The sequence below is a fragment of the Misgurnus anguillicaudatus genome, chromosome 9 (genome assembly GCF_027580225.2).
Source record: "Misgurnus anguillicaudatus chromosome 9, ASM2758022v2, whole genome shotgun sequence".
In the NCBI taxonomy this organism is placed as follows: domain Eukaryota; kingdom Metazoa; phylum Chordata; class Actinopteri; order Cypriniformes; family Cobitidae; genus Misgurnus; species Misgurnus anguillicaudatus.
Window position 1 is genome coordinate 1,271,704 of NC_073345.2, and position 23,719 is coordinate 1,295,422.

At 37.2% G+C, this 23,719-nt stretch overlaps 1 protein-coding gene across 1 annotated transcript in view; it reads right to left on the minus strand.

Moving 5' to 3' along the window:
- Positions 1-47: 47 nt before the first annotated feature.
- The window catches only part of LOC129423511 (arf-GAP with Rho-GAP domain, ANK repeat and PH domain-containing protein 1), a 41,191-nt gene continuing 17,519 nt past the window's right edge, over positions 48-23,719 (minus strand). Inside the window, exons 19-23 of the mRNA XM_073871013.1 lie at positions 22,088-22,239; positions 7,777-7,980; positions 2,317-2,422; positions 664-811; positions 48-586 (exon numbers count right to left, since the gene is read on the minus strand). Coding sequence (XP_073727114.1) covers positions 545-586; positions 664-811; positions 2,317-2,422; positions 7,777-7,980; positions 22,088-22,239 — 652 coding nt within the window. The 3' untranslated portion in view covers positions 48-544. The remainder of the gene's footprint in view (positions 587-663; positions 812-2,316; positions 2,423-7,776; positions 7,981-22,087; positions 22,240-23,719) is intronic.

Below are 23,719 nucleotides of genomic sequence, written 5' to 3' on the forward strand. Positions count from 1 at the left end.
ATCTTTGTTTTTCTCCAGAATTGATTTTTCATTCAAAGAATACAAAACATTGTTATAGTTTTTATTTACTATTTTGCTCCGTTTAGAGCAATTGTCAAATTAATTTCATGGCAGGAGTGGACACATTTAGAAAGTTAAAGTGTGGGACTGATACATTTCTGCAACATTTAATCTAAAACCACAATCTTTAATACAATTTATCTTTATACAAAACAGCATATTTTAGTGTCACACTGCAATCACAAAGTATTGTTCACCCTCTGGAATGATGTTTGTACTACAGTATACTTCACAAACTCCTTCATTATATTTACCACCAAAACACTTTTTTTGTTTTGTCATACATCTTTGAATGGGCTGATAAACAATGCAGGCCTATTGTTAACCAGACCAAAAATGAAGTTATTTTTCTCCTCAAAGAGATGACTGCTAATAATTTATGTAACATCAGATTCATTTCCGTATTTCATATTTTTAAAGTAGTCAGTTCATAAGTTCAGCTGCTGGAGCAAGAAGTATTATGTTGATGGGGAAAAGCTTTTCTTCAGAAAATGGTAATGAGTTCTTCGTCCGTCTCCTCCTGGTTCTGCACACCATGATAATGATTTTTTTTTAAACATGACATAATGAAATGCTTTACGGTATTTTAATGTTCATGCTTACCATGAAAAGCACTGTGTGGTGAATGATCAGCTCTCTGGTAAGTTGTATCATGACTTTGTTTATGGCGAGCTCTTGAAACAGTGTGGCCATAAACACCACTGCCAGATTATGTGCTGTCATGAGGTTCGTTTGACTGTGGAGCTGCACCCTAAAGCAGAAAACAGATTATCAGTGAGGATCGCTCATTTGCACTTTTTTACTTCAATTTCTGACCTCAAGTGTCTACTATATGAGTTATATATATATAATTCCAAACCTGACCTTTAAATGTTTTTGTTAAAGGGGACATTTCACAAGACTTTCTTAAGGTGTCAGATAAATCTTTGGTATCCACAGAGTACGGATTTGAAGTTCTAGCTCAAAATACCATAGATCATTTATTATAACATGTTAAAATTGCCACGTTGTAGGTGTGAGCAAAAAAAGTGTCCTTTAAAATGCACATGAGCAGGGGCCTCATTTATAAAGCATGCGTACGCACAGATTTGATCGTAAAGTGTGCGTACGCAAAAATCCACTGCAAAGTCCATATTTATAAAAACTGTCGTTGATGTGGAAAAGTGCTTCGCGCCACATCAGGGTCTGAGCAGGCGTACGCACTTTTGCTTGTCTGATTGCTGAAGGTTTTTGGAAATATAAGCCATTCTTGCTGCTCGAAATTGTGTTTAAACATTGACAAGCGCTTTTTATATGTCTATGAGATTAATTAGGCACCGTTTAAAGGCGGAGATCTGAAACTGCTCGGCTGCGCGCACAAGTTCAAGTTCATTTGCGATTTATAGATTTGAAAGGGGTATGCGCGTTTTCTGCGCGTACGTTTGGTTTATGAATCACACATACGCATTTTTGTTAAATGATCGTAAGATCAAATGTAGGATGTTTTTTACGCAGCTTTTTATAAATGAGGCCCCTGATCTCTGCATTAAATGGCAGTGCGGTGGTTGGATAGTGCAGATTAAGGGGCGGTATTATCCCTTTCTGACATCACAAGGGGAGCCAAATTTCAATTACCTATTTTTGCACATGCTTGTAGAGAATGGTTTACTAAAACTAAGTTACTTGGTTGTTGTTTTCACATTTTCTATGTTGATACAACAATTAAAGCACTTAAACATAGAAAGTGTCAGATTTTCATGATATGCCCCATTTAAAGCTGCAACGTTTGCAGTTTTGTGTTTAAAAAGAGATGGCCCTAGAGGCAAAAGTTACAGAGCTATTTTCTTTATGTGGATTATACAGACATACCTGTGCTATCTATATTTTTCATAAATTTCGACCCGACTATTTAAATTATAAACCATTATGATGCGCTTACCGTTGTGAATTGGGGTTAGAAGGCAGTAGTTTTGAACAAACAAATTTTTTAGCCAAAAAGAGATTGAAACTACACTTCTTTAAATTGTCAATATTCAAGCTGCAGTGTAAGACATTAATATTGTCTGTCTGTCTTTTTGCAATTAATGTTAATTTACAATGGATAAGCTAGTTCTACAAAAAACAAGAGAGATTAATTATATCTTACTTTAAATGTAATATTTGCACCAGCGCACACATTTGCAACTGTATATTCAAATTATTATTTGTATCAAATTTTTGTTTTATATATTTTTTGTTTGGCAAATATACATTGAAAACAATATTTTGGCATCATACGTGTGTAGATGTCCACATAGAGCTGCCAGTGTTGCATAGTTTTCGGGAGGAAGTTTGTTCACCAGACTGCGGTATGCATTCAGCCTGTGCATTTCATCTGACATAGCTGTGGAGATAATCAACACAAAGCAGATTTAAATGTATATACCTGCACCACAAGTTGCATGTGAAACACGAAAAACATGTTTATTTCAATTGCTACACATCTTTGTCTTATCTGTAGTAACATTTCCAAAACTGTAAACACAATTTGCACATCATCTTCTCTTTTGTTTTTTTTACAAATGCCTAAATATTAGTGATGCACCGATGTATCGGCCGCCGATATTTATCGGCCGATTTTTGTTGAATTTGAACCCATCTGCATATTGGCAATAGCACGAGAAAGGCCGATACCGATTGTTTATTAATTAACCACATAAAGGCAATGAATTGCATGTCTGTTGTTCAATTAAAATGATTTGAGGGACAGGTTTGGTGTTTTGCACTTGGGGCCCTGTTTCCGGATTGTTTGTGGTGAGGTGGAGCGGTTTTGACTGAGGTTTCGACATGTGCGGCTGGCCCGGGAGTTTTCGCGTGTTTGTGTTTCGCCTCCCACCTCTGCGGTGGGTTTGGTGGTGCACTGGAGCAATCCTTCCTAGGGTGCATTGAACTTTCGTTTGCGGGGACGTTAAACTCGGCGAGTGGTCAGGGGTGTTCGGTGGTGTGCTCACACGGAAATCGCTGCAAAATACGCATTCCAACAGGGTTTATCGTAGTTTTTGCCAACTCCATTGACTTGTATTAGATGTGCTGTGAGGTACGGTATTACTCCGCGCCGGGAACTTTGTTTTTATTCTTGCAATTGGCAATGGCGGATTAGCGCCACCACCTGGGCTGGAGTGTCTATTATTCAAGCTCTAAGCGGAAGAATGTAGGGGTGTGAGGCGTTTGGAAAAATAGGTCCACAAGTTAACAACGAATGCTAAAACAGCTGTTGGAGGGCGTCTTTTGCGGCGGTTTTTGTGTGGGCATGTCATTGAGCACCCCTGGCCACTCGGTGGGTTGCACGTCTTTGTGGATGAGGGTTTGGTGCATTTTGGGAGGGATTGTTCCAGTGCACCATTGGACCCATTGTGGAGGTGTGAGGCGAAACGCAAACAAGCGAAAACTCTCAGGGCAGCCGCACACGTCGAAAATTCACTCAAAACCGCTCTATCTCACCACAAACAATCCGAAAACAGGGCTCCAAGTGCAAAACACTGAACTTGTCCCTTAATGTTTTGGTGTGCACTATACATGGACAGAAAACCTTTGTTGAGCTGCCTCAAATGTCAATATTTATACTCTGTTTAAAGCAATAGCACTGGCATTATTTATGTTTATTAAAGAAATCCATTATATGTCAAAAAAATGTTAATAAAAGAAATGCTGAATAGCAAAAAACACCTTTGAAGGTTGTCATGTTGTCTTATTAAATTTGTTTTAGCTTAATTTGTGCCTCTCTTATTATGTTGGTCAGTTGAATGTTAATTAGATCCAATCCATGTTCAGTAAAAATTGATGAAATAAACAAGCTAATAAACCAACTGTATAGTATTGTATACAAGTGTTTAATATCGATATCGGCCAGAAGTTGTCTGTTTAAATCGGTATCGGCACAAAAAATCCTATCGGTGCATCCCATAGCATGATAATATCATTTGTAACATTAGGTCTTAATTTCTAACTACTTATACTATACAATATAAAGCTTCTACTTCTCCAACAACAGCAGATTACTGATGATAGTTTATTCCAATCTTAAAGAAGAATTCAGTGTCTTTCCATTACTTGGCCATGCACAATAAAAATGCACTCTCTGGATTGGTTTTGTTCAAAAAAATACTGAACACCACAGATAAGCAGTAAAAGAATGAAAATACAGTAGGTCTAATTAACCAAATGTACGCAATTATTAAACTTCTCACGAAAATGTTCCGCCTAATTCACAACACGTGTACGCACATGAATTTCTTCTATACTCATTTTTACATTAGTAAAATTAAAGTGATCTGAATGAGCTGCCATGTGCACAAGGTTGGCATTTTGCATAATACACTTCCAAACCAGCTAAATAAGGGTTTCCATAGCACATAGTAATAGTGAATGAGACCCAATTTCTGGACAAGGCAGAGGACTGATTGGACCAGGGAGAGGACAATGTGAACTAAGAAATAGACTAGTTAGGCCATGACGAGGGAGAAGGAAAGGTAGGGGGAGAGAAGTAAGAATGCGAAAGTAATCACTATATAAGAGCCACCATATTAGACCATGATCATACCACAACAAGTGGGAGGAAACATGGGGAAATGTATGATTGCTTGGGACAACGTAGCATTCCACCTTTTACATGCAATCACAAACTGGTTTGCATCCAATCTGAGAATAATTTCACTTTCTCTTCCTCCATACGCTAATTTTCTAATCACATTGAGAAAATTTTCTGCTTGGAGGTGTAACGGTTTTTTTTTTTGGTTTGTCATTTTTTTTGCTATTTTTTTAAACAATGGGGAAACGGCTGTTTTTATGATCACTGATAATATGTCCTTATGCCAAATAAAGCCTTTAGCAATTCTCTCACTTGTTTTTTATAGTACATATAGTACTAATGGCTCCTTCACTATGCTGTAGTAGACATACTATCTAAAATTAATACACACACACAAATAATGTACAGATGACGGAATTATTATTTTTTAAATAACATTGTTTTCATATTTTATAGAACAAACAGGTTGAACTGAAACATGCAAGTAATGCACTTGTTGTAGCATTTTTTGATGCGCTATAATTGACTATATGTTTCTGTTGGATAGAATACTACTGCCAATGTTTTGACTGAATAACTTGATTTTGAATTGGGTTGCCTGTGTTTTGATATACTAACTCTATGTAGAAAAATGTATTAAGCATTTCAAAATGTAGAGATTGTATTTATTTAACAAATTGTGGTTTTGGGCAGAAAATGAACAATTTGTGTGTGATTTAAGTGTGTTGCTGTGATAAGAGTTTAGAAAAAGTTTAGTATTGGTAAACCCTCATTAGCAATTGAAAATAAAAGCCTCCAAGTTCATAATATGAGCTGCTTTTGCAATTCATTGCACCACTACCTGCAGCCCATGTGCAGTATTCAAATGGAAATTCAATGTGACACTTTTTGTGGCACCTACTTTGATCCAAGGTTTCTCTCTAATCATTGTTGGGTATAACACCTCTGAATATATTTCTAGTCAAAATCAGGCTGGCCACTGAAACGCACATTCACTTTGTCTCCTTCCTGCTGTTATTCACATCGTTGTGTCTGACTGGTTGTTGAATGTTAACTCACAGCAGTGCTGACTATCTTAGCAGACAAAGTCAATTTTTTTCTGATGGAGAAAAGATCTAACAAACTGGACCTAAACCTTGGATCTGTAGGATCTAACATTTTGGGCATAGTCATAGTTGAATCTAACATTCCGGGCATTTTTAAGCAGGATATACAGTCTTGTTCAAAATAATAGCAGTACAATGTGACTTACCAGAATAATCAAGGTTTTTAGTATATTTTTTATTGCTACGTGGCAAACAAGTTACCAGTAGGTTCAGTAGATTCTCAGAAAACAAACAAAACCCAACATTCATGATTTGCACGCTCTTAAGGCTGTGCAATTGGGCAATTAGTTGAAAGGGGTGTGTTCAAAAAAATAGCAGTGTCTACCTTTGACTGTACAAACTCAAAACTATTTTGTACAAACTTTTTTTTTTCTGGGATTTAGCAATCCTGTGAATCACTAAACTAATATTTAGTTGTATGACCACAGTTTTTTAAAACTGCTTGACATCTGTGTGGCATGGAGTCAACCAACTTGTGGCACCTCTCAGCTGTTATTCCACTCCATGATTCTTTAACAACATTCCACAATTCATTCACATTTCTTGGTTTTGCTTCAGAAACAGCATTTTTGATATCACCCCACAAGTTCTCAATTGGATTAAGGTCTGAAGATTGGGCTGGCCACTCCATAACATTAATTTTGTTGGTTTGGAACCAAGACTTTGCCCGTTTACTAGTGTGTTTTGGGTCATTGTCTTGTTGAAACAACCATTTCAAGGGCATGTCCTCTTCAGCATAGGGCAACATGACCTCTTCAAGTATTTTAACATATGCAAACTGATCCATGATCCCTGGTATGCGCTAAATAGGCCCAACACCATAGTAGGAGAAACATCATGATGCTTGCACCTCCATGCTTCACTGTCTTCACTGTGTACTGTAGCTTGAATTCAGAGTTTGAGGGTCGTCTCACAAACTGCCTGTGGCCCTTGGACCCAAAAAGAACAATTTTACTCTCATCAGTCCACAAAATGTTCCTCCATTTCTCTTTAGGCCAGTTGATGTGTTCTTTGGCAAATTGTAACCTCTTCTGCACATGCCTTTTTTTTAACAGAGGGACTTTGCGGGGGATTCTTGAAAATAGATTAGCTTCACACAGACGTCTTCTAACTGTCACAGTACTTACAGGTAACTCCAGACTGTCTTTGATCATCCTGGAGGTAATCATTGGCTGAGCCTTTGCCATTCTGGTTATTCTTCTATCCATTTTGATGGTTGTCTTCCGTTTTCTTCCACGTCTCTCTGGTTTTGCTCTCCATTTGAAGGCATTGGAGATCATTTTAGCTGAACACCCTATCATTTTTTGCACCTCTTTATAGGTTTTCCCCTCTCCAATCAACTTTTTAATCAAAGTACGCTGTTCTTCTGAACAATGTCTTGAACGACCCATTTTCCTCAGCTTTCAAATGCATGTTCAACAAGTGTTGGCTTCATCCTTAAATAGGGGCCACCTGATTCACACCTGTTTCTTCACAAAATTGATAACCTCAGTGATTGAATGCCACACTGCTATTTTTTTGAACACACCTCCTTCAACCAACTGCCCAACTGCACAGCCCCAAGAGCGTGCACATCATGAATGCCGGGTCTTGTTTGTTTTCTGAGAATCTACTGAACCTACTGGTAACTTGTTTGCCACGTAGCAATAAAAAATATACTAAAAACCTTGATTATTCTGGTTATTCACATTGTACTGCTATTATTTTGAACAAGACTGTATACTACACTTATTACAATTTAATGCAGGAACTATTTTCTGTAAATCTGCTCTGGAAAAAATATGTATTCAGAAAAATGCTTTTAAGAAAAGTGCAAAGAATTAAAGAATACCTCGTTTGTTTGCCAAAACATATATAAGCCTCCATCATTTTTTGTATGAAGCCATAAACATAATGCAGTGTTCATGTTTTTTTTTTACAGTACACACAAAACTTGCAGGCCCTTAGCTGTTATTTTATAATATAGCCTCCATGATATCTACGTTTCATGATCACACCTGTACATTCATAAATAATACTGAGAGAATGCTTTTAAAGATGTTTAAATGTTTGTCAACTTCCCACCTGCCGCTTCTAGCCAAAGCTGTTTTTGTGGAATATGCTGAAAGGTCTCCCGGAGAATCTGTTTCAGAGCTCCTGTCAAATCCAAGATGGAGAGTTCATCTGTTCCCAGAACAACCTCACTGGGAGAAACATTCAAGGCCTCCACTAGTTTAGTAATCTGAGGAGCAATTCCACAGCGTCGATACAAACCTTCAACATCCAAACCTAGGACGAATAAAACCTGCTTTCAGTTAAAGATTTCTTTTGACATTTTTAGATACATTTGTTAAACACATTTATTGTTTTGAATTACCCACATAAGAGTCGAATAATACACAGGTTATATGAGACACAATATATAATTAAGTTTACTTTCAGTAATGTTTACTTTCAGTAAACTTCAACATCAGTGTGAACAATGCTGTCAAGCTGATAAAATGGCATTGACAAGCACTACTTGGATGGTATGAGCGTTGAGGAGAGTTGAAATCAAGGGCACGTTTAAACTCAAACCGGTGCGCAACATTTTGTTATGGTTTCTGGGTGAAACGACATGTTTCCTGGAAACGATGTACGCCAGTGTGCAACATGTTTGATAAACATTTTCTCTTGTTTGGTGGGTGCGCAAAACGCAAGCCCAATCGGCAGAAACATGATATAAACCACAAGGTATTAAAGAGACAACTCGCATAGTGGGTCCAAGTAAAGTTGTTTTTTAAATGTTATGTTTGATATTACGGTCACTGCCCTTGCTGTCCATGATAAGATATTTTACAGTATTAAACACGTATTTATAATGATAATGATTACACAAGTCCTCCGCTTGAGGAGATTGCAGAGAATGCATTCAATCGTCAGAGCGGCACTAATCTTTTTCTATAGCGTTGTTGACAGGGCAGCCAGAGCGTTTTTTGAACAGACTTACTCAAACGAGCCCAGTGTAAAAAATTAATTTATTTTTTTTTGGCATGGGGCAAGAGCAAGTAAAAATGCTTTGCATTAATCTCTGCACTCTTTGTAAAGAGGGTCAAAATGAGAGTGACAAAAAATGCCTTAGATATGGATCAATTAGAACCTTAATCGCGTCTGGATTATAATGTTCATATTGTGATATTACTTGTATCTGCGGCATTATTGAATGCTGAAAAAAGTGTAAAATCATTTTGCGCTTGATATGGCTGCAATTGTTGCTGATTGAAGAGGCATCAAGTATTATTAGCCTCCATTCATCCTGGCAAGGAAGTGCTATACTCTTTAGAAATCTGACCAATAGTCTTACTTGTAATAATGATTGACTATCCAGGGCCAGGTCAGGAAACAGACACATTGGCTTGCCTGTCCGTATGTTAGCTGCCTTGATATGTCAAGAACACATACAGTCTTGTTCAAAATAACAGCAGCACAACGTGACCAACCAGAATAATCAAGGTTTTTAGTATATTTTTTTATTGCTATGTGGCAAACAAGTTACCAGTAGATTCTCAGAAAACAAATGAGACCCAGCATTCATGATATGCACGCTCTTAATTAACTCTGTGCGGGCGGGTAGTAGTGCAAATGAAAATATGTGCAAAATTTGTATGTCTAAGGATGTGCACACCAAACTTTTAAACACGGCTGTTTTTTCAGCCAAGCGCTTTTTAGCTGTGATACTTAAGCTGTGAGCTGGTTGGTTGTTGTGATACTTGTCCCGCCCCTTCTCCACTGTGATTGGACGGCCGTGTGAGAACTGACATTGACGAGCGGAGCATTTCACCCAAACTTAAGGGGCTGTCCACACGGAGACGCGTATCACCGTATACGTATAAATTTGTTATCGTATTGGCGTTTCATCCACACGGATCCGGCGTTTTGGGAGACTGAATCCGCTATTTTTTGAAACCGGGTCCTAAAGTGGATAAATCTGAAACCGACAACCTTGCGGTTTCGTCTGTACAGCCAATCCGTATATTTTGTGAAGCGAAAACGTCATCACATCACGTGTCGGAAGCGTCACACGTAACAGCAACAACAATAACGGCGGACTACGTGATTGTGTTCGTGCTACAGAAGCTACTAAAGCCTACTAGCTTTATTACAGCAAAATCTATTGCTTCTATGCAATTGTGGTGACCAACAATCGATAATGGACAACACCATACGTTGGTTATGCGCATGCTCAAAGTCTTCTTCTCCGTGTATAGTGTATATCTGTGGCAGAATTACAGCGCCCCATACTGGTCCGGCATATATACTACACCGCTTTCAGTCGGTTTCAGTGGTCTCGTGTTTACGGATTATTTTTTTAGACCAAGGGAAAAAAATTATCGGATAGGGGATGCACCGGCTTCGTGTGGACATAGCCTAAATCTCTTTCAACTCTCGACGCTCAGCGCCGAGCGCGGAAAAACGCTGACCGCCAGCTTATTTGAAAAACTGCCGCGGGGGTAAAAGCTTTGGTGTGCACGCCCTAATTACCATTACATGCGCAACATATGACATTTGACCCATCACGTCACCACCACTACAACAGTGCGCGACCTTTGTTGATTCCTTTGTTATTAGACAGCTCATTAAAACACCGCACCTTGACCAGTGATATCTTAATAATTATAGACCAAACTCAAATCTCCCTTTTCTTTCTAAAATAATACATATGAAAAGTTCCAATCAGAATTCAGGCCCCACCATTGCACAGAGACAGCTCTGCTTAGAGTCACAAATGACCTCCTTCCTTCCACCGGTCCAGTGGAACGCGATTTATATTTTAAACACAAGGGTATTGCTACAACTCCTTGAAATGCATATCATAAACAGGATTGCTACCAGGTGATCTGCCTTCGGACAGAGCGCAGCTCTCTGCATGTGTGCAAGAGTGAGAAAGGTGCCAAGATTTTAAACAAAAGGGATAGTTTGCCTCTTTTCGCATGAAATACATAAAACTGAACAAATACATAAAGATGACTACTTTAGTTTATTCAGACTTCGGAGAGATGCGAGAGTGCGGCACGTGAGACAGAGTGAAGCGCAGCTGGATTTATTTCAGATGCTAGGAGTCCAAGACGCGCACATTGAGTCCATGTTAAGCCTGCTATTGGCGATAAGTTTGAAGTTATTGGAGATTCTTTACTCAGGAACGTTGACATTGAGGCACCAGCCACCATAGTCGATTGTATACCGGGAGCCAGAGCGTCTGACATTAGATCCAAACTTAAAGTGCTGGCTAATGCTAAACGTAAATTTTCTAAGATTGTTATTCACGCCGGCACGAATGACACCAGACTCCGCCAGTCGGAGATCACCAAAGATAGTATTAATAATGTGTGAAAGAGGTGTGTGAAATTGCAAAAACAATGTCAGACAATGTAATTTGCTCTGGTCCCCTCCCCGCCTACCGGGGGGGTGAAACTTACAGTAGATTAGTGTCTCTTCATGGCTGGATGTCAAAGTGGTGCCCTCAGCATAACGTAGGGTTTATAGACAATTGGAAGCATTTCTGGGGAAGACCTGACCTGCTAAAGAGAGATGGCCTTCATCCGTCTCCTGAAGGAAGTGCTTTACACTCTAGAAATCTGACCAATAGTCTTACTTTTGATATTGTCTGACTATCCAGGGCCCAGGTCAGGAAACAGACAGATCGGCTTACCCATCAGTCTGTTAGCTGCCTTGACATGTCAAGATCAAATATATCCCAGCACATAGAGCCTTTTTTACCAGAGTACCAACACATCTCGACTGTGTCTGTTCCTCGAACAAATAAATACAGAGCACCGTTTACCTCGTCTCGTACAAATCTTATTGACATAAAATTAGAACACAAAACAGATGAAACTCAAATGTTAAAATTCGGCCTTCTTCACATTAGATCGCTTACCAATAAAGAACCTATTATCAATGAAATAATTACTGACCAAAACTTAGATGCACTCTATTTAACAGAGACCTGGCTTAAAGCAGATGATTACATCAGTTTGAACGAATCCACCCTACAAGACTATTACTATAAACACGTTCCTCGTCTAAAAAGGAGAGGGGGTGGTGTAGCTACAATATACAACAAAATATTTAAAGTAAACCATAAATCAGAACTAAAATTTAATTCAGGAAATAATCCTGTTAAATATGGTTATAACTGATCGTAACAACAAACAGCTTTCGTTCATTTTAGCTACCATCTACAGGCCTCCGGGCCACCACACAGATTTTCTTAAAGAAATAGCAGACTTCCTATCTGAGCTTACAGTCACTGTAGATAAAGCTCTTATCGTTGGTGATTTTAATATCCATGTGGATAGCCCAAAAGATACATTAGGACGTGCATTTACGGATGCTCTAAATTCTCTCGGTATTAAACAAAACGTGTCAGGGCCCACGCATACTCGTAAGCACACATTAGACTTAATTCTGTCACTCGGACTCAATATTAATGACATTGAAACGGCATCGCTCTGGGGTGATATTTCGGACCATTGCCTTGTGTCTTACACGATACTTCTAGATAGGACCCCTCAGTCTACAACATGCTACAGATTAGCCAGAACAATAATTTCCACCACTAAAGATAGCTTTATTAGCACTCTTCCAGACCTGTCTCAAATGAAACATGTAGCAGATAACCGTGAAGATCTCGATACTATAATAGAAAACCTGAACAACGTTTGCACTAGCACATTGGATGCCGTTGCTCCCTTTCGAAAAAAGAGAATCAAAGAAAAAACGCCAGCTCCATGGTATGACCATCATACTGCAGCCCTTAAAAAAGTAACTAGAAAAATGGAAAGAAACTACCGAAGTTAGAGGTTTGGCATTCAGCATGGAAAGAGAGTGTTCAACACTACAGACAGGCAATTAAAACCGCCAGATCTACCTATCTTAGTACGCTTATTAAAGAAAATCATAACAACCCTTGTTTCCTATTTAGCACAGTTGCGAAACTGACTAGAAACAAAGAACAAACAGAAACCAATAGTAAACTCCAACACAATAGTAACGACTTCATGAACTTCTTTATTAACAAAATTATGTTTATTAGGGAAAACATAGAAACTACGCAAGCAGCCACCACTATACCCAATAGTACATTTACCACTAGATTACCATATGAACATCTTGAGTCATTTAAACCTACTACAATAGATGAGCTCTCTAAACTAGTAACGTCATCCAAATCATCGTCCTGTATACTAGACCCCGTTCCCACAAAATTACTAAAAGAGGTATTTCATGTAGTGTCAGACACGGTACTAAATATCTTTAACTCATCTCTAGAATTAGGATACGTTCAAACAGCTTTCAAACTAGCAGTTATTAGACCGCTCATTAAAAAACCAAACCTTGACCAGGGAGATCTTAACCCTAAGAGCCCTAAGGTCATTTTTACAATGTATTGTCCGTCTGGTTTTATTTTCTTAAAAAGCTTGTAAAACATCAACCCTGTTGTGCACAGACAATCTACAAACATCTTTTTTTTCAGAACAAGTTGGACTGTGAGAATATTTGTGTTGTATTGATGTCACATGAATGTAAAATAAGTTATGGGACCATAAAGACAAATAAAAAAATAAAACGGAAGTTGAATCAATTATATATTTATTGTAATCACACACAAAAGAATAAAAGCTAAGCAATTTTCCTCTGTAAAACAGTTGTCTCATGTCTTTGGAGTCCTGGAGCACAGAAATGAACATTATCAATTATACAGATCAAAAACTATTTACATTTTTACAAAAAAAGTCCAGGCGTTTTCATGACATTTATTTATGCCAAGCCTCAAGCCACATGCTTGATGACGCACACATGTGTGATGACGCACACATGCGTGATGACGCACACAAACAGAAAGTGGACATTGTAGCATTGAGCTAGCGGTAAACCCGATAGAAAAATTGATAAACTATGGACATCAAGTGGATAAATCTAGGATGTAAGAGTTTGGATGCATTGCTGAACAACTCCGAAAAGAGGGACAAGTTTCAGGCTGGATAGAAAACCTTCTGTAAAAGCTAGAAAGACACCAAATATATCCCCATGATTTCTAACTCCTCAGCTATTAGCAGAAAAAAACGGTAAGAAGATACGTTTTACGGTTATTAAATTATTTAAATATGAATCAGAGGTGCCGTTTTCAATCGTCGACGATTGATTAGGTTTCTGAGGGTTAATAACTTTAGACCAATCTCAAATCTACCTTTTCTTTCTAAAATATTAGAAAAAGTAGTGGCAAGCCAGCTACGCACATTCATAACGAATAATAATACATATGAAAAGTTCCGGATTCAGGCCCCACCATAGCACAGAGAGAGCGGTGCTTAGAGTTACAAATTACCTCCTATTAACATCCGATCGTGGTGAGACCTTCTTACATTGGCTACCAGTTAAATATCGCATACAATTTAAAATATTACTAATCACCTACAAAGCCTTAAATGGCCTAGCGCCCTCGTATATTACAGAACTACTATCAGAATACAATCCACCACGTAAACTGCGCTCACAAAATTCTGGTCACTTAATTATCCCTAGAATATCAAAAGTGTCTAAAGGTGGTAGATCCTTTTCCTACTTGGCCCCTAAGCTCTGGAATGATTTACCAAATAATGTTCGAGTATCAGACGCAGTCGATCAATTTAAATCTAAACTTAAGACATTCTTCTTTGACAAAGCATTCACATAAAATGTCCAGTAAATGTACTTTTCCCACAGTAGTTATTTTGTCTAGACCAAATCACTCACATACCTCATATGGGTAATATAATATTGCCGCAATAGCTAGCCTGTCTGGAACCGAGCTGACTTAAACCACTATAATGAATGACACTTGCATTACATACGAATGGCCCCTACGCTAATAGAACTCTGTTTTTGTCTCCCTGTCTCGTCCTCGACCCCGAGTACAACGAGACAAACAGACCCAGTTCCTGTTGCTGTGAAGGTCTATGGAATAAATATCCCGCCTAATGTATTGAGGTCATGGATCAAAAAATAATATGCGTGAATGAAAAAATAATAAGCGCAAATTTGATCTTTAAACAGAATTAAAATTAAATTACACAAAACTGAAAAACGAATGCAAAGTTATCCAAATTGCATACAAAATAACATTTTCTTTGTTTATATTACTCCTTTATTCCTTCTCTCTAATATTTTCTGCTCATATTTATTTGTTTTGTATGCTTGTGCTGTTTTCCCCTTGCTCATATTTCAACACTCTGCGCTTGCATTTCCAAAAGTTGCAGTTAGAGTTTCATGCAAATCAGGGCAGACTTTAAGTGTCGCAATTGGTCCGCTTGTTTTAGATTGACAGCTCCTCCTCTAGCCAATCAGTCGAAGAGAGGGTGATGACGTCACTTCGGTGCGACTCAAAGCAGGCGATCGGTCAGGTGAAGCTGGATAACCGTCAGATGGGCTTTGATAATTTCAGATAACTTTTTGTATATTCACAGGTAGTGAAGTATGCATGTACAGTTTCTTTAAATATAATTATTGGCATTTATAGAGTCCGTTTTGAGAGAAAATGTAATTTTTCTACTGTTATTGAGCTTATTTAAACTTAGCAGTTAGCGCTTAGCGTATTTACCTCAAAGTTTACTTCAGTAATATTACCTTTATTTAAGTAATAATAATACAGTTTGCATATCAATCCTGCTTCTTTGTGTTTATTCATGAATTTATGCTGTTATGTGAAGTCATGATATTTATTATAATACGAGACATTAAATGCCGTTATATGAATACTTTTGCTTTTAATGTGCTCATTATACTACACTCACAGTGGCATTTTGTGCTGGATTTAAATGCAGGTTTATATTTGTTTTTACGTTTATATTGCAAACTTTTGGCACAATATAACGTGGTCTTATTGCAACAGGTCCTATAAAACTCTACCCTGTACACGTGCCTTCCTGTGTACAGTTTGAAACACATGTAGCCTTTCTACAACCCTGCCTGTTACCTTAATAATCTTAATATATGTGGAGATAAATAAACCTTTGCACTAAATCTGGCTACTTTGATCCATTTTCTGGCTCTGACACACCAAGAGACAGGCTGGAGATTTTAAACATATTTAAACCAATCTCCTTATGTCCAATATTTATATATGTCCAATATTTAAAGTATATTATGTGTATCTATTTATTCACACACGTCATATGCAAGAAAGTAATGCAGTGTTTTTAAACTTATTTTCTGTGTATGCTGTCAGAATATGAATACTGGCTCAATAAAGGACTATTAATGCAGATTCACAATTCAGAGATTGTATTTAGTTTCATTTTGTGCAGCTTGCTGGATACTTTGGAGCTTAAAGCATCAGTTTATAATTTATGTAAATTTAGCATACAGTTATTTTAATTTGTGTCATTTAACTCGGTTATGCAGTTCATCTATACCTAGCACAGATAATAAACAAAGCTTTTTCTGTATTGTTGATTTGTATTATTTATTATTTATTTGTATTAATACAAATAATGTAATGCCCGATTAAACACAATGGGTCTGAAAATGAAACAAAAGCAATTGGTTTGAAAATGCTTTGTTTCTTATCAATATTGGGAAATCCCCTACAGTAAACACAAAGCTTCCTTTTAAAACATGTTATAACTACTGTACATTTATTCAAAATAAAAACCTGAAGCACCAAACTGATATTCAGGCCGTTTGCTATTATGTTTTTTTTTTGTCAAGATCGTTTAGATGTACAACTTGCCTGAAGTCTACCAATGGTAATTTCATAAATGGATTTGTCCTAAAAAGCAGACAGCCATCTATGAAAGGTCTGAATGCTTATGATATCGTAATATTTTTAGTTTTATACTGTATACGTTTGCACATAACTTAACTATTATCACTTTATCATTATAGTGTACTGAGCATAGAATGTGTAAAGCCAATGTATGTAATTCATTTTAGCCTTAAACTGCAAAGACTCACTCCACTGCCTAAACCTAAACTAGCTAAAAGGATTCGTTTAACGGACTTTCATTTACTTGGATGACACATTATCTTAAAGAACTGACAAAGAGTACTCACAACAGACATAAGTGTATTTCTGTCAAACACTAACAATATTTTGTTTAATGATATTTAATTGTCTAATATTTGCCAGCTGACGGCTATCCATCCTCTCCTGCACGACTATGCAGCCGGGAGTCGCACTGGAGTGACGTTAACTTCCTCTTCAACTGATTGGCTAAAGGAGCTGTCAATCTAAAACTAGCGGACCAATGGTGACGCTTAAGTCCGCCCTGATTTGCATGAAACTCTAACTGCAACTTTTGGAAAAGCAAGCGCAGAGAGTGGAAATAAGAGCAAGAGAAAAAACAGCACAAGCATACAAAACAAATAAATATGAGCAGAAAATATTAGAGAGAAGGAATAAAGGAGTAATATAAACAAAGAAAATGTTATTTTGTATGCAATTTGGATAACTTTGCATTCGTTTTTCAGTTTTGTGTAATTTAATTTTAATTCTGTTTAAAGATCAAATTTGCGCTTATTATTTTTTCATTCACGCATATTATTTTTTGATCCATGACCTCAATACATTAGGCGGGATATTTATTCCATAAAGGTCACCGCACCACTGATCTACTGGCTGTCCTTCAACGTGATGCCTAGCCCATGTGCGACCAACGACCACCGGCTGAACCAGTTTAATCCGCTTACCCGCTTCCTATCCCTACCGTTTCTACATATATGAATATATTAATTTCTCCCAAGGGTTTTTGTCCTTCTAGGAGTTTTTCCCACCAGGTTTTCTCCTAGGGGGTTTTTTCGTCCAAGGGAGAGTCAGCCAACTTTGGCTTAACTTAGCACTTTACTGTATACGTTACATTATTAATACGCTTGCTTGTATGGTTTAACCTTAGCCGCTATATTCTACTTCTTATATTATCTATTGATTTTCTGTGTTCTCCTTTAGTCATGTAAAGCTGCTTTGCAACAATTAAAAATTGTGAAAAGCGCTATATAAAAAAAATTGAATTGAAGATCATTGTTACACGATACTATTGTCTATCGGCACAACCCTACTTTACATCTCCTCACATCGCAAAACCCACCAGTTTTCTAAGCTAACTGACTGTATTAGCGATATTAGTGACTGGATGGCAAATAACTTCCTTATGCTTGACTCCAATAAGACAGATATACTTATTATTGAACAAAATCGCTCCAAACATAATATGTCAGATTACAAGTTACCCATAGATGGCTGCACTGTGGTGCCGTCTTCCACAGTCAAAACCTAGGTGTGATGTACGACAGCAATCTATACAGAGTTGTATAGTACTTAAGTATTTTTACTTTCTACATAAAAGTAAATTTTTAATTATTCGTATTTTATTAGTGTTTTTCTTTGGAAACAAACATTCCAAAACATATTATCATAATTTTTACTCCACTACATTTCATAATTTCAAGTCTTTGGTTTATATTTAATATTTAAGTACATTAAACATCTGGTAATTTTTTGTACTTTTACTTAAGTAAAAATGTTTTTCTTACTTTTACTCAAGAAAGTAAAAGTACACAATTTTTATGTAATTAGGCATTAAATCAATTTTAATATGCAATATATAATGAATACACAGTATGATTTTATGCTTTAGAATGTAGTGAACATTTTTTAGTAAAGAAAAGTAAATTTTTTCCCAAGACAAACACTCTGATAAAGCATAGATGCTTGGAAAATGTAACTAAAATACTTAAGTATTATACACCTCCAGGGCCTGAAGTTAACTTTTTTGACCACCAGCCACTGTGGCAGGTGGATTTAGAAATCCACCTGACACAGAGACTTTTTACCAGCCAGTTTTTTTTTTTTTGCCTGAATAGTGAATTATAACACTGTCTTTATTGTATGAATTAAATATAATTTTTTTTCAGAGCTACAAAAGTGAATTTCTATTTGTCTTAGGTTGTTTGATTAACATAATGACACAGATTTAAGTAGGTTTATTGAGGTTACTGTCTCTTTAAGACCAGCACTAACTGGTTTTTGAATCTCTATACATACATTTAAGACATAAAGAAATGTTTTATTAGAAAATTAATACTGTTGAGATCATTTTGTTTATATGTGCCCTGTCAAGAGCAGAAAAATTTTATGTACGCATGCTTTTAGGAACGCGTCTCTCCGATGTGCCCTATTGAGTCCCCTTAAACCCGCGCACGCACACAGAGACAGAGGGGGCACAAACTGCGCACATAAACGCCGCACATACGTTGTTTTTCATTACTATATTCGCAAAATGTATGTTAATGTACTACAGTATAAGGCATAGTAGCGCAACTCTCTAAAGTTTACACATCAAGAGTTCTGATCCGTCACAGCAGCACTACACATCTGTGCAACTGCGATTGTACAGTAGCCTATGTCAGCATTGTATTATCATCCCATTTCACCAACAGTTTAATACTTACTCGCACATCCAAACGTAGTCAGAGAAGTGCCTCATCTTCTTTCCAATCGCATGAACGTTGCGAAACAGAAGGCGCATCCTCTCAATGAATTACACAATTTGCATCGGTGATATGCGCAGGTTGATAAGAAATGAGCGGGTGCCGGTTGCGAGTCATCCAAAAATATTTTAATGATATTCAGGCCGCGGTCAGTCGGTCGAGTTTAAAAACTATTTTCAACAATTGCGGGCGGGTTATAGTGATGGGTCGTTCGCGAACGAGCCGGCTCTAAGAGCTGATTCTTTGTAGCGAACGAGCAGAGCCGAATCTTCAGACGCAGGCTTAGGTGGGACCGTAGAGGCCAGAAGAGCCGAATCTATGAAAAGAGCCGGACTGCCATCACTAAAATGTAGAGCCGGAGCTGGAGCCGAAAGAGCCGAATCTATGAAAAGTTGAAAATGTCGGTCGGTAGTGGGTTGGTCATACATACAATGACCCACGCATCACTGATTCGCATTGGCTACCCGCCAATGTGGCTAGTAGATTGACAGTGTTACCCGCCAATTGCAAAATCCACCCGCATTTGGCGCGTGGTCGGGTGTTAATTTCATGCCCTGTACACCTCTGAATCTATCCTTTGATAGTCATATCTCTAATGTCTGCCGCATAGCATTCTTCCATCATAAAAATATCTCAAAAATATGCCATATGCTGTCTGCAACAGATGCAGAGAAGCTTATCCACGCTTTTATGATCTCAAGATTACATGTCACACAAATCAGGTAGATTCGTTTTTGCTGGTTCAAAACATCAATGCAAGAGTGCTTACTCAATCCAAGAAGTATGACCACATAAACCCAATTTTGGCATTTGACATTTCTCTTTAACAAAGCATTCACATAATTTGTCTGGGTAATATATTTATGCCGCAATAGTTATCCTGTCTGGAGCCGAGCGAATATTAAACCACAATACTGTGTGACACTTGCATTACATGTTAACGGCCCCTACGCTACTAGGATCTTGTTTCTCTTTCCCTGTCTCGTCCTCATTCCAGAGGACAATGGGACTAACAGACCCAGTTCCAGCTGCCGTGGAGGTCATCACGCCACTGATCAACCCACGCATCACTGATAAGCACCTTTATTTATGTGTATAATAATGTTATGTTCCCACTCCAGAGTTTTTTTTTCTTGCCCCAGCCTGGCCACCCCTATGGAAAAGCTCTGGCTCTGTCCTTGAATACTTTTGTTCATGTCCATATGACTTATATTTTATATTAGGGATTTCAATATCTACATGTTAATGACGCGTTAATGCAAATTAATTTTAACTGCACTAATTGTATTAACACGCGATAAATGCAACGCACAATTTCTGTTTGACCTTGTCCATAGTTGAATAAATTGAGACGCAGACTTGGACAGTAAATGTGACCCGTACTGTCTAAATGAGTCGGAGGTTTTCATAAAAATTAAGCACATTAAGCTCTTGTCTAGCGAATCCAATGCTCTTCATTTTGAACATCTTAAATTATCTTTATTTGTATGTTTTCTGAGCGGTGTACCATCCTAAATGCACGTCTTTGTTTTTAATACATAGGATAAAGCAAGTCCTGGACTCTATTTTCGAATTCCTGTATGTTAAAATAAGAACATATAAAATCTCGCTTATTATTAAGAGATATAAAGTGTGTGCCATGAGTGATGTTAAAAGAGTTTTTAAGAGTATCAAACCTCAAAAGCGATCTTCCTCACGCTGACTGACAGATATGGTCATTTTTGTGGTAATTTTGGATTTTTCTCCAAATTAACTTTGCTGACTGTGTCAACTTCAAACGGATTTAGTTCTGTCATGTTTTGTCAGATTTCAACAAATTGTTTTGAAGAATTTCAAAATATAAATAACCTATTTTTGAAAATTAGCTCATTCTGACTGAATTTGCCAGCACGGATCACAAATGATGAGCAGTAAACATAAATGGAGAAAGAAAAGTGTCTTCTGAAAGGAAAATTCATATACAAAACAATGGCTGATGGTTCTGTTGAAAATGTAAACAGGCTGGTGTAAACATTCATTTACATAAAGCATCTATATTTGTCCGCATCCACATGGATGTGATTAGAGAGAGTATTAAAACACAAAGTGTTACATTTAGAAGGGATAAAAAAGCTATTAACTTAACTCATGACAATCATGCGATGAATCTAGATTAAACATTTTATTCTAATGACAGACCTGTTTTATATATGACATATATTTAAGAGTCCTGAAGGCATATGAACAGGTTTGGTAAAGCAACATAAAATATAATCAATTACTTGATATAGTCTTGGCCTGCACCTCTCTCTCCATGTGCATTCTCCATGCCTGAAGTATCAATAACTTTGAAAGAATGCGTAATGGCCAGAACAACAGCAATAACTATTTTTGTTAACCACAATCAAGAGGGTAGAGGAATAAACTGTATTGTTTGCATACAAACTCACATACAGAGAACCATTACACATTTTATCCAAAGTGGCTTTATTTTCTCAGTGCATTTATTATGTCAGTATTTTGTATTCCCTGGGCTTAAACCCTTGATTGCTAACACAATGCTCTATCAACTGAGCTACAGGAACATACATTGTCAAGACACATTGCATCGAAAAATAGATTATATTTTAGTTTGTTTCTCATCAAACCCATTTGTATGCCTTCAGGACATTAGAAATATATGAGACAGTTCCTCTTGAAGCCTGAAGATTCACTCAGTTTTCACGTCTTTTACACATGTGATCCAACAGGAATTTCCATGGGATTCACACGAAAACGACACATTTCACAGGTGATTTTGTTTTTGCACATTTGAAAGTCAAGTGGAAACTAACTAACTCTAAAACAGTATTCAAAGTGTTACTGATTAATTTCATAATTTTTACCTTCTTAAAACAAAGTACTAACTTACCGTATTGTGTGATATGAGAGATGCATCTGTCTATAGCACATGGCACAGAGTAAGCATGTTTCTGTCCATCTGTCGTCGAGCACATAGCCTTCTGCATAAGCTCATACCACCGCAGACAGCTGTGCTGCAGCTCAAACTGCATATGCAGTGTCCTACAGAAAACATGCTGTTTAATGCATTTGCAAGGTACACTAATCCTTAAGACATGCTTACTAGTCTGATATTAAGTAAAAACCTGTGAATCAAAATCTAGTGGAATGGCTTCCTACACAGCTTTTTATCTTTGGATTTAATGAAACGTATTGCCTACGATGTCGAAAGATGCTGAATATACAGATGATGTCTAATTGCTGCACATGCAAATAATGCCCAGAGATGCTTTACATTAGCTCATGCGAAATCGTCCCAGTCCTTGGTACTTTAAATTAGTTCTGGAAATAAGCAGTGCAAAAGGCACTCTTTTCCCTAAAACACCATAGCAATGTTGTCTATGAATAAGGCCTGGTACTAGGCTTGCTGGACTGGGGGGGGGGGTCCGTCAGGATTTTTGGGTGGACAGGCATTTCTCAACTAAAATGATTCATACACTAAAATTATGTTTCAATCCAATATTATTTTGCATATGTCTTATAATAAAGGGCCATTTATATGTCCTTTTGCACGTTCAAATTTTAAAAGTAGATGCGATTAGATTAATGATTTATAATATTATAATGATTACACTTAATGAAGTTTTACACATTTTGTCACAGTTAATGAAATCAGGCAAGCAGGTGATATGAATGCAAAGCTGTACAAAAGCTATATTTTAATAATGTGTACACTGAATTTAATCTATTATTTCACTTTTAGATAAATTAAAACCATTCTTATACCTACCCTACCCAACATATGCCTTTATTTTAAATAAACACTTGTAAGGCACTTTATTTCCACCTCTCAAACATTTTCTTCATTTAAAATAATGCATTTTCAATGTGATATATGTGATAAGCTGTATTCTCATTAATTCCTGACCCTATCATACATGCTGCTGCAGCAACCTCAAATATCACAACAAAGCACAACGCTTTAAATAATATATTTTGAAACATCATGAAAGCAATTTGACATGCATGACAAATTCGTCAAAGGTTATCCTGTAACAGCACCTGACAAAACAGTACAAGCCCTAAAATACTGTAAGTGTGATTTGCGACGAGACCAAATATAAATCACACTGCTTTGTTCATAACACAGCAAATTAGATATTATAATACAAAGCAACATTATAAAATACAACGTTTTACCGTACGATGACCTTGCGGGGTGACAGCTCCTACTGAACCTAAAAGTCTGTAGATTTTTGCGTGTGAAGTTTTTCTCAAACGCGAGCTGAATAAGCTGATGAATGACGGTGACAAAACCGCTAAAATTTGATTTTAAAACTGCACACGATGCTCAGCTGCTGTATATTTACTGTATAACCATCTTATATCATTTATATCTACTATATAGTATGCCACAACAAAACTGCATATTCTTATTTTAATAAACAGAACTACGTCTAAAACAAACACATTAAATGCTGCTGTAGACTTGCCATTGGCTGTTGTATTTGAATGAATAAATAATGAGGTGAGTCTAAGAAAG